Genomic DNA, 19,359 nt, shown 5'->3' with positions numbered 1-19,359 from the left:
CGAAAGCATATTTTTATTTTCAAATCCATATTTTTAAATCCAGTAGAAAGGGAAAACACTTGAGCTCCTCGATTGGATGGCTCTTAGCTCGCATACTATCCTCAAACCTCAATGGTGTTCTACCATCTTGTGGTTCAGCCATGTGAACTTAATTATTTAAATTTCATTCATTTAGATTAAAAGAAAACTTTAGAGAGCCTGGATATCGAATATCTGAAGCATAACATTGTTACCAACATCTGAAGCATAACTACTCAGAGTACTCAAAATTTGAGGGCGAGTAGTACCGAGAGATAGATAGGTAGATAATCCTCCCTCATGTCCATGTTTTTCTTCACCCTATACTACAGTAACTTATAGTCCTGCTGGACACATTATTACTGGTGACGTAAATAAAGTTGACACAGAGGACCTTAGATCACTAATCTTAAAAGGTCTTGATATAGGGAACCCCGATCCTTCAACTGGCGTTGGAATTGAATTTCTGATTGACAATATCTACTGAGTATTTGGTTTTTGGAGACCAGGTCTTCCAACAGTCTATTCGAATTCCCATGGGTACCAATTGTGCCCCGTTATTAGCAGACCTATTTTTGTATTCATATGAAGCACATTTTATACTGCTGAAAATTAGATATCGTAAGGTTTACACCTCCTACCCCCTAACGACCTCGATTCTCCAGGATTCATGCCAGAAAAAAACATCATTAAGCTCAACTTAACGAATATTATCTATAGGTAATGCAAATCTCACATAATTGTTTTCTTTAGTTGGAGTGTGCATCTCGAGATATATTTATGCAAGTTTACTAGTAGTTTGAGTAGTTACTTGGGAATTGACCTACTCCAAGAAATTTAACCTATTCCATCATCAAACTGAGACGAGCTCACTTTTCATCTTATTCTCACTTTTAACAAAAGAATCAGAATAGTAGAAAAGTGAGACTGAGATCAAATGTGAGCTTGGCAAATTAAAGTTTATTTTCTCGAAGCCAGAACCAAAATCTAAAGCCTCTTTATTAGTAGTGTCCTTCTCTAGATCCTCATTCATTCCTTGCAAGTTTGGACTCACTAGTTACACTGGAAACGGACCTGCTGCTATATAGGTATATGAACTTATCTAACGAGGACGCCAAAGCCGGGAGTATAGCCATCGTCTCAAGCCACGGTCCGGAGTCCGATCATAGCTCTCTCCCAAGGAGAGGATCGTACATTTTGGCCGTGCTATAGCACTAGCTCATCTCTTTTGGTCGAGGAAAGTTCAAAATCATAGGACAATTCTCAGTTAAGCTTGGACTTTCAGAAAGACGTGGCATTCTCGGCGCTATGTAATTAGCAACTGTCAATGTGGCGAATAGACTCTCAATGGTTAAGAAATTAAGATGTTTCCATCTTCACAATTTTAATGGTTCAAAGTACAAAAACAATAATTGATTAAATAAAGAAAATATGCATTTAAAAAATTCTTTTACTAAACAATATTTATCATTACACCTATTGTAAAGCATTCTTCCAAAAGATATTGTTCAATTAGGTATGAATTTAAACCAATTACAGTTTTTGCAAAAACCTATGACATCATAGGAGGGTGGAATTACCTTAATAACATCAGGGACTTGTTGACAATGATGAAACGACTTTATCCCCGCCTCTGTGTCGTGTGAGAACTTGTTATTGGCTATTTGCTACACTAGTTGACATTTGGCCGAATTTCTATCCTACATGTATGTATATTTCAACGGTGATGGAAAGCTGCGTAAATTTCAGAAGCTAACTATGTAACGTCGAGAATGCCACGTCTTACTGAAAGTCCAAGCTTAACTGAGAATTGTAATATTTTTTTTTTCGTTTTAAAGACAACTATATTGGTTCTTTTTATATCATAAAATAACTGATTACATATGTAGACATATAATTTACATATATTCTTTGCTATATTTTTCATGATGAATAGCAATTACACATGTATTATAATAGACATGTACGTTCTTTTTTAAGTCTGCATGATCGATTGATATTAATTCATATCTTCAAATAATTAATTTGTTAATAAAGTTAGTAAAGTTAAACTTCGTATATGTCAGTAGAATTACATTAAAATTCGAAGAAAAATGAATTCTCGGAAAGTATGGCATTAAAATTAGCCATGTATAAAAAAACAACTTACAGTAATTGTCCTGTGTAGGCCGGGGGGAAGGGGCATATTTCTATGTAAAATTTCCCTTTATATGCTTGTTCATTCCCCCTCCTCCTTGGACGGTTCACCCATCTACTTTTGAATCCATTGCTACGGACCTGCTGAGAACTAAAAATATATCTGACAACCAAAAAATAAATGTATTCAGAAAATGAAACCTAAATGGTGACCGATAATCTCAATGGCCAAGAACATTTATATGTGAAGGATCTTACACTGAAAGACATCTGTTTAGGGACAGATGAAACAAACAAACTTTTGTCATCAAAACTGAAAATAACAACCTGTGTCATAATTCAATGAGTAAATGAAAACCGTAGTTTTTAATTTTGTTCAACAGTATAGTTTTTAATTTTTTATTCAAAGTTTGACAGAAATGGAAATTGAAGTGAAAAATATTTGTATACATCAATAAGGATGGCTGCAGAAAGGTAGAATTTGAACATCATAGAAGGTTTACAATTTCCTAATATTTTGATAATTCATTAGTTGCAAAATGGGCCCAGAAATGTATACCAATCCAGGCATCCATTTTTTTGGTATCATCTCTCTCATGCGCGGATCTAGAGGGGTGGGGGGGTGGGTCCTGACCCCCCCCGTGGAATTTGCAAGGTTAAAAAAATTTATAATTATACTAAAGCAAGAAAAAGGTTACCTTGGACCCCCAAGAAATAGTTTTTTGAAGTTTGGGTGAGTTTACCTTTTCTTACTTTTTTTTTTTTTTTTTTTTTTTTTTTGCTTGTCAAGAAATTTCTGTGTTGGATTTTTTTTAAACTGGGTTACCCCCCCCCCCCGGAAAAAATTTCTGGATCCACCCCTGCATCTTGTCTTCAACCAATCGAAAAGATATTCAGTGGAGTTGTTGTTTTTTTTTTTTAAACTGAAAATGATATGAGGATAATAAACCTATTAAAATTAAATTAATTTTGTCTCGACATAACTGGAAATTTAGTTTTAATAGCATATTAGGCCTTTCTAGCTCTTTCTGTCAGTAGTTCTGCTGAGAATTTCATTATTCCATCAGTTTTAAACACAAGTCCTACAACAGTGTATAATGTGCAAATTTATACTGATTTGTTATTTCTATATGATTGTAGTAAAAAACAAAATATTACCCATTTTCATCATCTGTACTTTGAGGAAAAATTGTAATGACATTTGTTTTTTCCAAGTTCACTAATAATCGCCATTCATTACAATATTTCGTTTAAATTATTATTTTTTAAATTCAGTATATTTTTAAAACTTCATCTTGAGTGAACTCATAATCTAATGGACTGGATTCTAGATTTGTAATAAATTAGGATGAAAAATTTTTGTCAAAAGGAAAGATGGAATGTTTTTTTTTTTATCAAAAATGCTAAATATTCATAATTGTTTTCTGAAGTTTAAAAAAGTTTTGAGACGGGTCATTTTTAGACAGTTGGTCGGGAGAAATATTTATCAAAGATAAACTTGCTTCAGTAATGCTTACGTTTTTTGAAAAGTTAAGAAAAACGGTCGGGCTTGGTATCCTTACCGGAAGAGAAAATTACGCCATTGTTCAGTGTCATGAGAAAAACCAAAGGAGAAAGTTTAGAAGTAATTTGGGTTTACATACAAAATGGGGGGTTCTAATGACAGTGGATCACAAAAAGAAGAAGGAGAATTATCTGATGATGACAACGAACCCGAAAATAATGAGAACCACCAAAATCTGAACCAAAGAAATTTGAATGGGAATACGTTTGTGGAACCCAACGTCAGAGCTCGTCACACCAGGATAAACACTGTGTGGCAGAACTTATCGTACAGACTACCGCCACCACCAAATTTTGTTCCAAATTATCAGACGAAAGCGCCTTCAACATGGGACTACAATCATGGAATGGGGCCATTGAGATACGACAGAATTCGACCCATGGCGACACCACCTCCACCCCAGAAATGGGAACAGAGGAGCCACATTTCACGACTTCCAAACAATCGACCACTCCTCCCTTCTCCCACCCCTCTAATGCGACATCATACAAATCCAACCGGACATAAAAATCATCCAATTCAACAAAATAACAGATACTGTATCCTTTACTTTTTTGTGCCATGTTTGAATAGCAATTTTTAGAAGGTTCATAATGCGGCTTTTGATTCTTCTTCCATACATATTGCATCTATGAGAACGTTATACTCGGAATTCAGTTCAGTAAGTCCAAACGAATTCTGATGTTTGAAACTGTCTTAGCATTTAGTCCAGATGTCATGTGTATGTTTTATTACCAAATCAAAGTCTGAACACTATGAATATAATTCTATTCATGCAGATATGCTTAATCTACTATTTATCTGCTATATATCTGTTAAAGTATAGGGCCATTAGGGGTGTTTATTTCTTTCTTGGAATGCCTTGTTACTTCGAGAAAGTAGCTTGCAGCGAGATTCATTTCGCTATGGATTATGGGACCAAAGGTAACTGCGGAAAATTGTTTGGATCAATGTGCAAAGTCCAAATTTTCTCTTTGCCCAGGCGTTTTTTAAGAGCTAGCAGTGGTGAGCTTTATACTACTTGCTGCGCTCACTATAAAAACTGAAATCATCAGGTATAGGACATAAATCAGTTTTCAAAACATGTATTGCCAATGTATATATTTGTGAATTCATACCCAGAGCTGTCACAGTACCTTTTGGTACAGGGACCGGGTCCCTCTATATTGCGAAAAATCCTCGACATTTTTGTCAAATTGGGGAAATTTTAAACATACTTTCATGTATTAACACCCCCCCCCTACAGCCAAGCAAAATATTTAATCATGAAAGCCATTTATCACTTTGAAAAGTATACTTGAAAAGCTAAAATTTACAGGACATAAGTCAGAAGGTCTGATAAAATCTATATTTAACAGACCAATCATTTACTTACTAAACAGGCATTTTTTTTTTTGTTTCATATGATACAGAGACTGAAAAATGTGGGGAGGGGGTATTTCTTACTGTTTAATTGCATCTTAAATAAATCAAAAATTTAGATTATAAAGAATAACTGTATTGAAATTATCAAGTTACTATTTAAAATTTTCCTTTTAATGGTAATTGCCTAGATCTACAATTTCTTTCTTTTTTTCATGTCATTTAACACATGCAAATGAAATAGATAGTATCCAAGATTTTATTTTAACTTATAATTCACTTTAAAATAAACTAATTTATTTTATGAACTAACTCATAATGTTTATCCTTGTTTAATAATGAAAATAAGTTCCCCAACCCAATTTACATATGACTTATCTATAGATCTCTATTCCATGACAGAGGAAATTCGAATTAGAAATAAACGATCATGACAGGGTTGTTGCAGATTAAAATTAATCATGCATTACTGCTAAATGGATCAAATAAAGGATGTATGTGTGGAAAATTAGGTGATATAAACAAGAAAACACGTTTTTGGGAATTCTTAAGTATGAAATTGGGAAAATCTAGCACTTTGTGCCATTGGGAATTGGTCCGATATTTGGTCCAAATTTGAGGGCAGTGACGGCCCTGATTCCATTTCAATTCAAGTTCAAATTGTCTGTACTCTTTCAAATGTATAATTATTTTTCCTCAAGTAGTCAAGACTAGAAGAATTTGTAATTTTTGTCCAAAACTTCCTTAAGTCATTTTGTATCAGTAAATGATAGGAGAAAACAGTACCCTAACCAAGAAGTACAGAAAGACTCCCTGTTTGATGAAGTAGATGTAGAAGGGGGCACAGATAATTATGAGGGGCTTCTAAAGAAGTACATGGACATCAAAGAGAAGTTAGCAGATCTCCAGACACAGGAGAAAACAGCAACAGAGCATACTGAGAAAACTACAGAAGAGCCAATAAAAGTAACAGTAACTCAGGAGAAAGCCGAAAAAACAAAATCCACTGCCCCCCTACCCCCAAACAAGAAATTCACTCCCAGGAAACCAGAGAAGAAAGTTGTTGTTGACATCACTGGAGATGTGGCTAAAGAAAAGGTGTGTTGTAATTTTTTTTAATTTCATATTCTTAATGGTGAGAATGTAGTGGGTGCAGTATGATATACTAAAAGCCATTTCAGCTAGTTTTTGACTCGCAGTCATTTTTTGTACATGTATGTTATTTATAATGGCAGTATTATAAATATCAATGTTCTAAAAGCAGTTTATAAATAATAAATTTAAACAATAAAATGTTATCTTTGGTTGTTAGTACGTTATGGGAATTAATGTCGCACCTGTTGCAAAAAACAATTTCTGCAACAGCTTTGACATTCATTCCCGTACTAACAACCAAAGAAAGACATTTTATTGTTTATATCTATATGTAAATAATCATTTAAAGTAGGATTTAAAAGATTAATTAATGTATTGATATGTACGTCATCATACATTTCATTGATGGAACAGCCACTGATCAAGAAATCTGTACAGGTGATATGTCTAGTGTTGTTCATGAACGGATAAACTTAAATGGTTTTCTTAAGAAATAAAGGAGAAAATATTCAGTGGATGTAAATATAAAGTAATAATGACCTTGCTAGTACTTATCTTGGAAATATAAACTTAGCAATTTTATGATTTTCAGTGAATGAACATTTACAGTTATCTAATTACTTTGGGCTTGATTAATGTTTATCTATTAGTTAAGTATACAAAAAAATAAAATAAAACCCATTGTGATTCCTGTAGTCAAAGTTCTTATACCTGCATATGTGAGTTTTCCATGTTTTCAAGACATAGTTTATATATGTTTGTAACCTTTAGTATTCATGAAGTGTTAAAATAGTAAATAGTTATGGGAAAGTTTCAAAGTGTATTATGAGTTGAAATCCATGCATTGATTGCAATTGTTTGGTAAAGAAGGAATTTGTTGGTTTTTGTTTTCTTGTTTTTATGATGCATGATACAGATTGATGGTTTAAAGTGGTTCTATTTTTTATTTTAGATAAAATAAGGAGAAAAAAATCTTCTTTACATTTAGTTTAAACTCTCATGGCATGCACAGATAGGACGTAAATTGATTCCTTAAGAAATGATATAGGAAGATAGATAATATACAGTATTATTTCTTGCATGTGGATTTCTACTTGATTCTTTTTTCCTTGCTGATTTTCTCATGACTGTCTTTAATTCTGCCACTTTTTGACTTAAGGTTATAAGAGTTTTTCCTGGGTTTTGGCGTAAGCAAGTCAAAGATGGCTGCATTCAAGAAGTGCAGGTAAAGTCATATGTTGTTGGATGTTGCACAGAATTTGTTGGATTAATCACTTCTCAAAATATCCAACCACAAAAGGAAGAACTTTAGCATGTTTAACAATGACAGAATTCTATTTTTAGTATTTTTGTAGTTTCTAAATGAATGAATAAAGTAGTAAATGTAGTAGTAAGGGTTATGACTCACAAAATATATCTTAAGAATTCCTTTAAAAAAAATAATTATTAAAAAAATTAAATGCTTCATGAAACTAAAAGTTAGATTTAGATGTATGTACAACTTTTCTCCCTAACTCCCATGCAAATTCAATGGTTATTTTGAAAGTTACAATATTAAACAGGTCGAGACCACTAGATTTTCTGACGTTGGCATAAATTTGCATGTAAATAAGCTATCTGTTTACTTTACCTACGGCTGAATGAGCCGCAATGCATTGTGGGCTACTACATTTACCCAGCTGTGTTGAAAATAAAGGGCAACTTTAATTGTCCCTTGGAAACTTATTTTCAATTCTTTTTTGAGATTTGTGAAAGAAATATTTAGACTGATGTATAATCTGTCATTTCTATGCTCACATTTACAAAATTTGCTTTATGAAGCCTTATATCAACTTATAATACATTGGCCTAAACATTGTTCAAAGAGACGTGGAATTATGCTATTGTTCTGATAAAACATTGAGTTTTTTTCACGTGATATACATGTACATAGTTTAAGCAGATAGTATATAGGTCCTTGGTTTTAGACAGCAGGAGAAGGTGTGCAATTATTATTTAACCCCTCAATATATTATCAGAAAATGTTTTATGTACATGCAAACGTCAAAGCGTTTGTACGGTATTCGAAGCATCTATAAATCATCTAAAACAACTTCAATATTAAATGTGAGCATGGAGCAATGTCTTTAGAATATAATCTTTCAATTTCGGTCTTATAAAGTGATAAAGAAGCTCTACATGTTTTCCGGTGACGGGTTAAATAATGTGCAGTAAACCGACAAAAACCACTTGTCGCCATTGAATCGGAAACATGTAGTAGAGTGTCATTCTTTGGGACTCATTCACTTGATTGGAGAACGGGTGTGACGAAGACATCGTCACGTGTTGAAAATTGCTTTCCATATAAGGTAGTGGTCTCGACCTGTTAAATGCCAATTAAAAAAAATCAATAGGAAAGGAAGAAAAAGAGTGAAAGTAATTCTTAAGTCTATAATATTTCACATAATAATCATATTGCGAGGGTTGTCCGTAAAGTTCGTGGACAACATTGAAAATTACTGACAAACATTGATAAAATATAAAGAAACTATTATTTTCATTAAATTCATGTTTTGTTTTATTAACATGCAACTTTTCAACAAAAACAAAGCACAAATAGTTATATTTTTAATAGATTAAAAAAAGACAAACTCTCATACCCGGAGCATTAAAATGATAATTCTCGACGTTACCCGACGTCAAAAGCATAAAGAGTACATGTAACTTTTCTCAACATAGTCACCGTTTAACTCAATATATTTCTTATGCCACTTTAACCACTCATAAATATGTGTACAAAATGTTCAGGTTTCACACGTAAAATAATATTTAACAATGCCTGTCTCATATCGTGTAATCATCTAACCTCTGTCCAAGTAAAAAATGATTTTATTTGCGGAAATACAGTAAAGTCACGTTATGAAAGTCATTTTTACAGCACTGCAATTTCGAGATGATGGTTTTCCTTCACGCATGTAATCCTATAAACTGTTCCTTCCGTCTGAAAATATTATATGTCACTTAAATAATAATGCACGGCTTCTTTTACTATGTTTTCCCGATTGTTTACAAAATGTATTGGTCTAGGTGTTTATCCGATGTCTACGCAGAATTTTGTCACTGCTCACTGCTCCACCTATTCCAAAAAGGTCCCTTTTTTGGAACAATTCCGATCCATCTTAATAAGTTCTAACTTTGATTGCGCAGCCATTTTACAACCTTAAACGTTCAAATTTTGCATGTTTGACGTGATAGCTTTTGTCAACCTCATAATGTAAAAGTCATCCAGATTTCTGCAGAATTTTATGAAATACAAATGAAATTTATAAAGTGATACATAATTTTTTAATTAAAATTTTGCGGTGCTCCGGGTCTCCATTCCAAGTCTAATTATGAAGCCATAATTGAAAATAAACATTTGAAATTGAATAAGATTTTACATTTTTCAATTCACATTTAGTAAAGGATTAGAAGTATTTTAATAATAAATATCAATGATGCAACTTTTCTTTAATTGTTAGCTTGTCCACGAACTTTACGGACAACCCTCATACATGTAACATTACTTGCTTTCAAAACTGAGAAATCTGGCTGCCTTGTTTCTCAAATATATGTTAAGTTAAACCATGTTCATCTGTTTATTTCATTGTTCCAAAGATTTCTAGTTTTTTTTTTCAATTTTTTAACAATGTTTTCGCCTTACTTATCGTGAGAACTTAAAAAAAAAATTGTACATTCAATAACTTAAGTCTTGATGAAAATAAAGTTTGGGGAAGAATGAAGGATATTGTTTGTTTGTTTATTGTTTTTCTTTTTGGTTAGTCATAAGCTACTGACAAGGTATCTCACATTCAGTTTGATAAAATGTTAGAAAGGTCAAACCATATCACCTATAATATGGTATATTTTCCACTGCTTAATATTGCTTAGGGCATTCTAGAAATAAGAAAATGTTAGATTAGGAAGTATATATACAAAGAATGTTCATTTACACATTTCTAATACTGTATACCCAACATTAGATTTCACCTTTGAAACCTCACAAAGAAGTTACAAGTTTATACAAACTAATTCTCCTTGTAGGAGAAGAGGGAACCTCCAGTAACAATCAAGGAAGAACCAGAAGACAAGGTAACCACCAAAACAGAGGACCAGAAGGATGCTGCAGGTGGTGGTGGTGAAGTGGTGAAAAAGGAGCCACAGGATACCACAGAGGACACCACCAAACTAGAACCACAAGGAGAGGAGGTGGTGGTGGTGCTAAGTGATGAGGAGTCAGGTGTAGAAAACGAACAAGAGGTGGGGACATTTACTGGTGTAGTGTGTGATTGTCTTTGTTAGAGATTTTAAAAATGTATTTCATAGTGGAATGTTTTATAAAGTGTAAAAAATATAAAACCATAAAAGCTTTTTCTAGGAAAGTGAAATTCAGATTTAACTCATTACTTGTCCGTCTTTACTTCTGTTTTGAAGAATTTTATGAATTAAAAGGAAAATTCTACTTTAAGCAAAAAAGACTAAATTTGAGTAAGAGTTTTATTACAATTTAAAGTATTGTCCATTTGTACTTTTAGAGGGAACAGAGATTCAATAAATTAACATTGTAACATTGAACTACAGGAAGTGTCTAAAATGTCTAAATTTGATTATTGTGCTACAGGAAGTGTCGAAAGAAGAAGAAGATGAAGAAGAGGAAGTAAATCTATTGGAGCTTCGCCTTGCTGCTCTAGCTTCTGCCATGAAGAAGGAGGAGGAATCTCCAGAAGGTCAGAAGAAGCCCTCAGCTAAAGAGGACACGAAAGATAAAAAAGACGGCCCAAACAGAAGATCCAGAAGTAACGACAGGAGCACCAGGCGACCAAGTGGTGGCACAGACAGACAGACAAGGCTGTCAAAAGGTTTTTGTTTTATCATTACTTTTCGTTGGTTTTAATAATAAACAATTCTTTCAGCAGCAAGCTGTTGCTGCTGAATATTTTAGTCCTCTACTTGCTGTTCTTTTTATGTCTAAGAGAAGAATTAAAAAATAGGTCTGAATATAGAATGTTTTATTAATAATTCAAAGCAATTTATTAAATTGTTTACTTGCAAGGTGTCATGGAAATAGTTCTCAAAATGGGAGACATACTAGACTTAAATTATCGATGTATATTATCTGAAGAACATGCATACACTATAAGATTATTAAACAAGATTTTTTTCTTTCAAAATAGATAGTAGACCAGGTGAAGGTCGCAGAAATGACAGGAACCTGGGAAACAGGAGTTCAAGGTCAACCTCATCTGGGAAATCTCCAGGCTCTCGTAAACCTTCAGCAAGTTCTTCTAGCATCAGACGTCAGCCATCGAGGAGGAACGACAATAGGAGAGACAGTAGTACAGACGCACGCCGACAGGATCAGAGGAAACCAAGCGTGGCAGAGAAACGGAGACAGGAGAGCAAGAGAAGAGCTGAGGAGGAAAAACGAAGGGCAGAGGAGGACAAGAGAAGGGAGGAAGACAAAAGGAGGGCAGAGGAGGACAAACGTAGAGAAATTCAACGGATCCTCACTATTGATGACCCCAAGGAGCAGGTCAACAGATTCCTCAGGATGTTAGATGATAAACGATATCCAGAGTACAGCAAGGTAATGAGAGCTTTGTTTCAAAATATTGGATATGGTGACTGAAATTCAAAGAAAAAAATTAAAGAACTAGAAAATAAGACTCTTTATAGTCTATATAATTATCATTATCTTTGATAAAATTTGGTTTCAATATTGTAATTCTTTTGTATTGTTTTGTACCCAGATGTATAGAGCTTTATTTTTCATTTTAAGGCCTCAGGTACAGACAGTAAGAAGAAGCCCCCCATTGTCAGTAAGCAGGTGCCCCCCATTGGCAGTAAGCAGGTGGCCCCTGCTGGTAAACAGGTGGCTGCCCCGGCGGTGCCCCTGACAGATAACTATGATGAGGTGGAGATGGATCTGGACAGTGATGATGGGTCCCCAGGTCTGTATCACTGAATACTTAACGTAGCCTCTCCATAACATTACATAGTGTCGAGTCAGAAAATTAAATATAAAGATGTTTGAGTCTGGGACCGAGCTTTCTTATTAGAATTTGCTCAGCAAATGTATAGAGTGCATTTATGTCTGTTTTGGATATGATCTTTTTACATTTTCTTCTTTTGCAGGACCTCTTGTTCAATATTTATTAAACATTCATTAAAGCATAAATATAAAGGTCTTCTTTTATAGACAAGGAGGAAATCAAATAGAGAACATATTTGGATTGCCAATTAAAATTTTCCCCATGGGCTAGGGTGCTGCTGCAAATTGGGATTCAAGCAATTCTTTCTGGTGATTCTTTCCCGTCTAAGCTGTAAGGTACAAAGAAATTTATCAGTATTGTTTTTGATTTAAAGCTATATCCATGGAGCAGACAGCTGGATTTGAAGATCTAATGGACAAAGATTATCGCCAAGGTTTTGGATACCCTGTGCCTCTGATGGTAAGTTAGTCAGTCTTTCTGTCTGTAGTGTATTTACTAGTCATTAGCGAAACTTATATGATGCAAATACCCATTAGTTTTTCTGTACCAATTTTTTTTCTAACCTGTGCATATAAAGACAGTGATTTCTTTCAAGTACTTTTTTAATTGTTTAGTAATGGTAGGGACTAATTATGGTTGTTTATTTTACAGAATGTAGATACTTCTGGGGCCAGTCTTCAGATACCTCACTGGAATGACCCCTACTTTCCCGGTTACAGTGATATCATGTCAGAGGAGATTACAGAGTCTCAGACAGCAGCCTGGGAAGATCCTTTGTTTAATCAGAATTACAGCGACCCTTCCTACAGTGGCGTGTTAAAACCTTGGACAGAACTTTATCCCCCAGAAAACATTGATCCCCTTAAGCTCCCACCCCCACCTCCCCCTCCACCCCTACCCCCAGATGAACCCCAGCCCCCACCCCCTCCAGATCTTACATCTCCACCCCCTTTGCCTTTAGAACCCCCTCCAGAGGAGGAAATTACTCAGAGTTCCACACAGATTGAAGGGAGAGGATCTACAGATATTTATGCAGCTCTTAGATCCTCTCCTAATCTTTCAGAGGATCTTGACAAGGAGGAAGCACATCTAAGAGCCCAACTACTGAAGTCAATGGCAGCTAGGAAAATGAAAGAGAAGATACAGAAATTGACAAATGAGGTATCCTGCAATATTGCTTTATATTATGTGTACATGTTTATATAACGTACTTGTATGAGTTAAGAGCAAGTTGAAGGAAATTCATTTCTTTTGTAATGCAGAAAAAAGGTCATTAATCTGAGAATGAATTATTTCTGCATGCTAATTTCAAAGAGTTATTCAATTTTGCCAAAAAAAAATGTTTAAGAATTTTTTTTTATCTTAATGTAAAATAGAAGGCATTGAACATTGGTATAAGATGTTTTTATTGCAGATAAAATCGGCGGATAGTTCCCCAACCAGAAGTCAGTCTCCAGCATCAACAGCCATTACCCTGAAACCAAAACCAGCAAGAAATAGGCAGCCCATGACACAGCTAGTGGTATGGCAGCAGCACTTTGTAAAATTTACATACCAATAGTGTGCTGTTAGAATGTTTGAACAAAATTATCAGCCAAGGATGGCTGACATTTTAATGATGTTGCTCTCAAAGAGCATTGTATGTCCATTGTGAAAAAATTGTCATGAAAAATGAAAGTGAAAATAGTCATAAAGACAAAAGATAGTTCTTTTTTTTAAATTTTGAATAGAAATAGTGACTGATGAAATTATTAGTTGTTTTTTCATATACTTTTTTTTAAGCATTTGTAAATTTTGTTTATTTCATTTACAGATTCCAGTTCATGACCCCGTAGTTATTAATTTAAATGATGATTCCTCTGATGAGGATGAATTCCAATCATCTTCTCTACAGACCTCACAGAGAATCCCAACCATTCCTAATTCATCAGCCAATCAGATGTCCTACAATAACTCCAGTAAAACCTCTGTAGGTAGCAGTGCTAAGGCAATCCAACCTCGACCCGTCACCTCCAGTCTTCTGTCGGGGTTAGATTCCTTTTTAAAAGAGGCCAGGAAATCATCAGAGGTAGGTATTGATTTGTGAAATTGTAAACTGAATTTTTCCTAAATTGCGTATTTAATAAAGATAGAATGATATTGACAATACTGTAAGAGAAGATGCATGTTTCTTGATGAATGATTTAATGTTCTTCAGAATATGGAAAAGAAAGAAAAAGAGGACAATGAGAGGAAAAAAAAGCTTAAAGAATTGGAAGACGAACTCCAGAATCAAAGGTAGAATAGTTATAAAATGAGAAGAACAACTAATTCTATCAGTCATTTCAGCCCTTGCAAGAATTGAGATCTTTTCCTTCATTGTTGAAATCAAAACTAGGGATGTCAACGAATATTCGAATATTCGAATATTCATTCGATGAGTTGATATTCGAATATAAATTTATGATTCGAATATTCGTTTTTAAGTATAAAGGCATTAAAAATAGAGAAAAACCTGGCAAGTTTTATTAGAAATTGAATCAAGTTTGTACAAAATAAAAAAAAACACTCCTCTTGGATAGCCTTAAAGATGTAAAGAGTGTATCTATTAGAGTAATTTATTTATTTGTTCACTTAATTAGTGGTATAATAGTTTCCAGTACTAACAATCAGCTTGTATTGTTGTAAGGGCCCAGTTTTACTGTAAACACACTGACTTCTTGTTTATGTAAATATAACGTCAAGAATCATTATCAGGAAATTATAATTAGCAAATAGTAATTGCTTTTAATATTTCACCATTAGATAATTGTTCTGCTTGGTATAAATTTGTAGGAGTTATCAGTGTAGACTTTAGTAAGATGATCAATTAATCTGGAACATATTAAAGAATCTTTTGAATTTTCTAAAAGCAGTCATTTTATTTTGGATGTATACTATTCAATAATTCTTTAAAAATATATATATTTGTAGTGCATTTTCCAAACTCTACATGAGTTTTTTTCCCCAAAATAATGGCATAAAACCTATACTGCTTGACAGGTGTGTGAAGATATATATTAAATAGTGCAAGATGTATTTATTTTATCGAATATTCGAATATATTCGAATACTTCTATCGAATATTCGAATATCAATTATTGACAATTTTGACATCCCTAATCAAAACATATTTTATCTATCTGTAGAACTGGTGTGGAGAAGGGAAGGGAATTATTTAAATCCCTGTTAAAGCGCTGCGCTAAAAATAAGAAAGATTGGACAGAAGCCCAAGGCAGCTTAGAGGATCTGAGACAACAGCTACTTGAGGCCGAGAGTGTGGTGGCCCAGAAAAAACAACAGTTTGACATATCCCGCAAACAGGTAAATAATAAATCCAAAAAAGAGGTAATAGTGATTTCAGTTAAGTGTGAAGTTTTGCATTACATCACAACCTAAAGGACAAATCCTAAACACAGGTAAATGCTAAATCCTTACAACAGGTAAATGATAAATCCTAAAACAGGTAAATAATAAATTCTTAACACAGGTAAATGACAAATCCTGAAAAACATATAAATGACAAAAATCCCCAAGAAACAATGTAAATGACAAATCAATACACAGGTAAATGACAAATTCAGAACAACATGTAAACAAGGTAAACAACAAATACCAAAATGGGTAAATGTCGACCTAAAGGTTAGAACATTTCAAATAGAGTTGTCTTCCTAAAAAGTATGAATTTCATTTGGTCTTATTTTGATAAAGAAAAAATGATTGGATGAGGATGGTAGGTGATATGTTATGATACAAAGCTAATGTGTGTAATGTCCAGAGAAAACTGTGTACAAAAGTTTTTACTTTTAAACCATCACCCCTTAATTATATGTTTCAGGGAAAACATTGTCACGTCGAATGTTCTAAAGAGACACTGTCTTTTTGCAGGCCCGGGAACTGAGAGACAAAGTGAACCAGAGAGCCCAGGATTTGGAGAGGCTGGAGTCCGAGGTGAAGGAGGAGGGGGTACAGGTGTACGGGGAGGACTACTCCGTCCCTAGCTCCTCCAGGGAGGTCACCGTGGCCGGCAAGTCCAGGGGAAAAAACTTAGCTGTCACAGTTATTAACGAGGTACAAATAAGCTCTCTATGAATATCTAGAAAAATTTTCAAGCTAATCCAGTGTTTGATGGTATTTGCTTTGATGGACATTTAAGAATCCTTTTCAATACGTAGGTAAAATTTTCATCTTTGCATTTAAAGTGTACATTTTGATAGAAGGAAACAATTTCAACTGTTGTTTTATGCTTTCTTTTACTTAATCTAGTCAAATAATTTATGTGCAAAATGGATAGAATAAACCAATTTAATTGATTTGACTGTTAAAAGTTATTTCACAAACTTTAAGTCCACAAAAATTTACGTTTTTGAACTAATTATACAGAGAAGCATGTTTATACCTCACGCCAAACCCGACTGAATGACGATCCGAAAAAACAAACTGAACCGAAAGTAGAGATTTTGTACCATGTATAGAACCTTTATGTATGTTTCACTCCTATTGCTTTGATAGACATTTAAGAATGAGTTTTCATAGAAGCTGTTTTCGTCTTTGCACTTTAAAGTGTCACTTAGGCCCCTTCTTTCAGGTCTCTGTGTCTCATTCAGGTGCTATATCAATCAAGTGAAGTGAATTTTCCTATAGAATTCTGTGGGAAATAAATCATTTCACCTAAACAGTAATGATTAATAAAGAAATCTGTGTATAAGATTTGATACTCATTGCTTAAATCCCAGATATGGATAGTATTACTGTATTAGATTAGTTTTTAATAAAAGCAACATTCATTATTCGTGGTAAATATTTGATTTAGTACATGATTTCCTCCTACTGCATCCATGAGAAGGTGAAACTCCAGAGTTCTGTATATCTAGATGCCTGTTTTAGAAATAGGAGTTAGGTCTGTATCTAGATGCCTGTTTTAGAAATAGGCGTTAGGTCTGGTATATAAGACACATAGTTAAGGGTTCTGTTTTGTAGTTAGAGGATAGTCATGTACACTTTAATTAAACATAAAATTAATCTATAGTTTCACTTCCACTCATCAATCACCTTGTCATGATCCTTTAATAATTGTCATTTTCTGTAGAAATTATCAGTTTCGTTAATAGTTGCCAGATTCTTTAAAAATTGTCAGTTTCTATATAAATTGTCAGTTTCTATGTAAATTGTCAGTTTCTTTAAAACACAGTTAGTTTCGTTAATAAAAGTCATTTTCAGGCCTTTGTATAAAGATGAGGAACAGCACCCTAAAGTGGCATTTTTATCTGTGTCTATGATCTTAGTGTCTCATTCAGGTGCTAAATTAAAAAACTCTTCATTGTCGTTACTCTCTCTGTCATAAAAACAGAGGGAAACCTGTGAATAGAGAACAGAATTTATTTTTAATTGAAATATTTGGGTAGTAAGAAAGAAATCATAGCAATTTTCTACTTTCTGTTTTAATTAAGTTGTTTATATAGTTCACTTATTGTGACAGAGATAACTGAAAAACTGGGTATAAGAGATAATTTCTTACATTTAAGGAATACTCAGTACTTGTTCACTTTTCAGAATGTTAATTTGGTTTTTTAATTTTATAATTTATTGGTCCTTAACAGCATGCAGTGAAGAAAGGAGCCTCGGGAAAAGAAAACCTTCAACAGACCAAGAAGAAAAGCGCCGCTGACATTGCTGAGGAAAAAGAACGTTTACAAGGCCTGGAAAAAGAGTACGCTCGGAGGATCCAACATCTCAAAATGGCCAACGCCAAACAGAAGATACAGGCCAGAAAAGCTCGGATCAGTGCTGGCAGGAAAAGCTCCGACGAAATACCACGGCTTGAGAAAATCGAAATTGATCTTACGGAACAGGAGGAGGAAGTAGATATAGAAAAACCAGTAAAACGTCGTCGGTCACTGATGGAGATAAATCCCAGCACCAAACCAAACATAGAGAAGAAGGCAGAGAGTGTCAGTGTACCGGTGAAAACTTTTGTCAGTGCCAAGGACAATCCCAAAAAGTCCACGGATTTTAATGTGCCAAATTCACAGCAGCTAAAAAAGCTTAAACAGTTACTGGTAAGTGGAATCAAACTAGTTTAAATCAGAATTTAGATAAAGGGTGTTAATGGTTAAAACAAACACAAGTAAAGTTATGTTATTATCCATTGTTTTTTACCAAATTGATATTTCTTCTGCAGGATGAAAATGTTTCCACATATCTGTCAAAACAAGAGGTCTTACCTTTAACATGCAACTACTGCCAAAATGTGGTTCAGAAGTCCCAAGAGGTATTGTACCTATGCTAATACATTCTAGAGTTTTTAAAAACAATAATGTATGTTTATTTCTTGAGCTACTTACAGTACAGTACATGTATATGTGTGATGATATTAAAGCTTGACTTTTATATATCCTTGTAATTTGACAGATACCTGCAATAGTAGAACATAGGAAGGTCCAAAGGAGGAAAGATGACAGTGGTACAGAGAAAATTCCATATCCATATACCAGTCCACTACAGCAATTCAAATCATACAGGTAACATCCTTATACCAGTCCACTACAGCAATTCAAATCATACAGGTAACATCCTTATACCAGTCCACTACAGCAATTCAAATCATACAGGTAACATCCTTATACCAGTCCACTACAGCAATTCAAATCATACAGGTAATATCCTTATACTCAAAAATACAGGTAACATCCTAATACCAGACCACTACAACAATTCAAATCAAACAGGTAACATCCTTATACCAGACCACTACAACAATTCAAATCATACAGGTAACATCCTTATACCAGTCCACTACAACAATTCAAATCATACAGGTAACATCCTTATACCAGTCCACTACAGCAATTCAAATCATACAGGTAACATCCTTATACCAGTCCACTACAGCAATTCAAATCATACAGGTAACATCCTTATACCAGTCCACTACAGCAATTCAAATCATACAGGTAACATCCTTATACCAGACCACTACAACAATTCAAATCATACAGGTAACATCCTTATACCAGACCACTACAACAATTCAAATCATACAGGTAATATCCTTATACCAGACCACTACAACAATTCAAATCAAACAGGTAATCCTTATACCAGTCCACTACAGCAATTCAAATCAAACAGGTAATATTTTTATACCAGTCCACT

At 34.0% G+C, this 19,359-nt stretch overlaps 1 protein-coding gene across 1 annotated transcript in view; it reads left to right on the top strand.

Annotated features, from left to right (window-relative positions):
* The first annotated feature begins 3,724 nt into the window (after positions 1–3,724).
* The window catches only part of LOC134270626 (zinc finger C3H1 domain-containing protein-like), a 107,864-nt gene continuing 92,229 nt past the window's right edge, over positions 3,725–19,359 (top strand). The window contains exons 1-16 of the mRNA XM_062752866.1: positions 3,725–4,257; positions 5,844–6,178; positions 10,238–10,453; positions 10,815–11,052; positions 11,368–11,780; positions 11,973–12,144; positions 12,560–12,645; positions 12,838–13,347; positions 13,601–13,708; positions 14,000–14,254; positions 14,384–14,463; positions 15,354–15,528; positions 16,093–16,275; positions 17,805–18,263; positions 18,386–18,475; positions 18,616–18,725. Coding sequence (XP_062608850.1) covers positions 3,801–4,257; positions 5,844–6,178; positions 10,238–10,453; positions 10,815–11,052; positions 11,368–11,780; positions 11,973–12,144; positions 12,560–12,645; positions 12,838–13,347; positions 13,601–13,708; positions 14,000–14,254; positions 14,384–14,463; positions 15,354–15,528; positions 16,093–16,275; positions 17,805–18,263; positions 18,386–18,475; positions 18,616–18,725 — 3,887 coding nt within the window. The 5' untranslated portion in view covers positions 3,725–3,800. The remainder of the gene's footprint in view (positions 4,258–5,843; positions 6,179–10,237; positions 10,454–10,814; positions 11,053–11,367; positions 11,781–11,972; positions 12,145–12,559; positions 12,646–12,837; positions 13,348–13,600; positions 13,709–13,999; positions 14,255–14,383; positions 14,464–15,353; positions 15,529–16,092; positions 16,276–17,804; positions 18,264–18,385; positions 18,476–18,615; positions 18,726–19,359) is intronic.

The sequence above is a fragment of the Saccostrea cucullata genome, unplaced genomic scaffold, assembly GCF_032062105.1.
Source record: "Saccostrea cucullata isolate Sc308-1 unplaced genomic scaffold, CSIRO_AGI_Scuc_v1 ctg171, whole genome shotgun sequence".
Lineage (NCBI taxonomy): Eukaryota > Metazoa > Mollusca > Bivalvia > Ostreida > Ostreidae > Saccostrea > Saccostrea cuccullata.
This window is presented reverse-complemented; position numbering and strand designations above follow the sequence as displayed.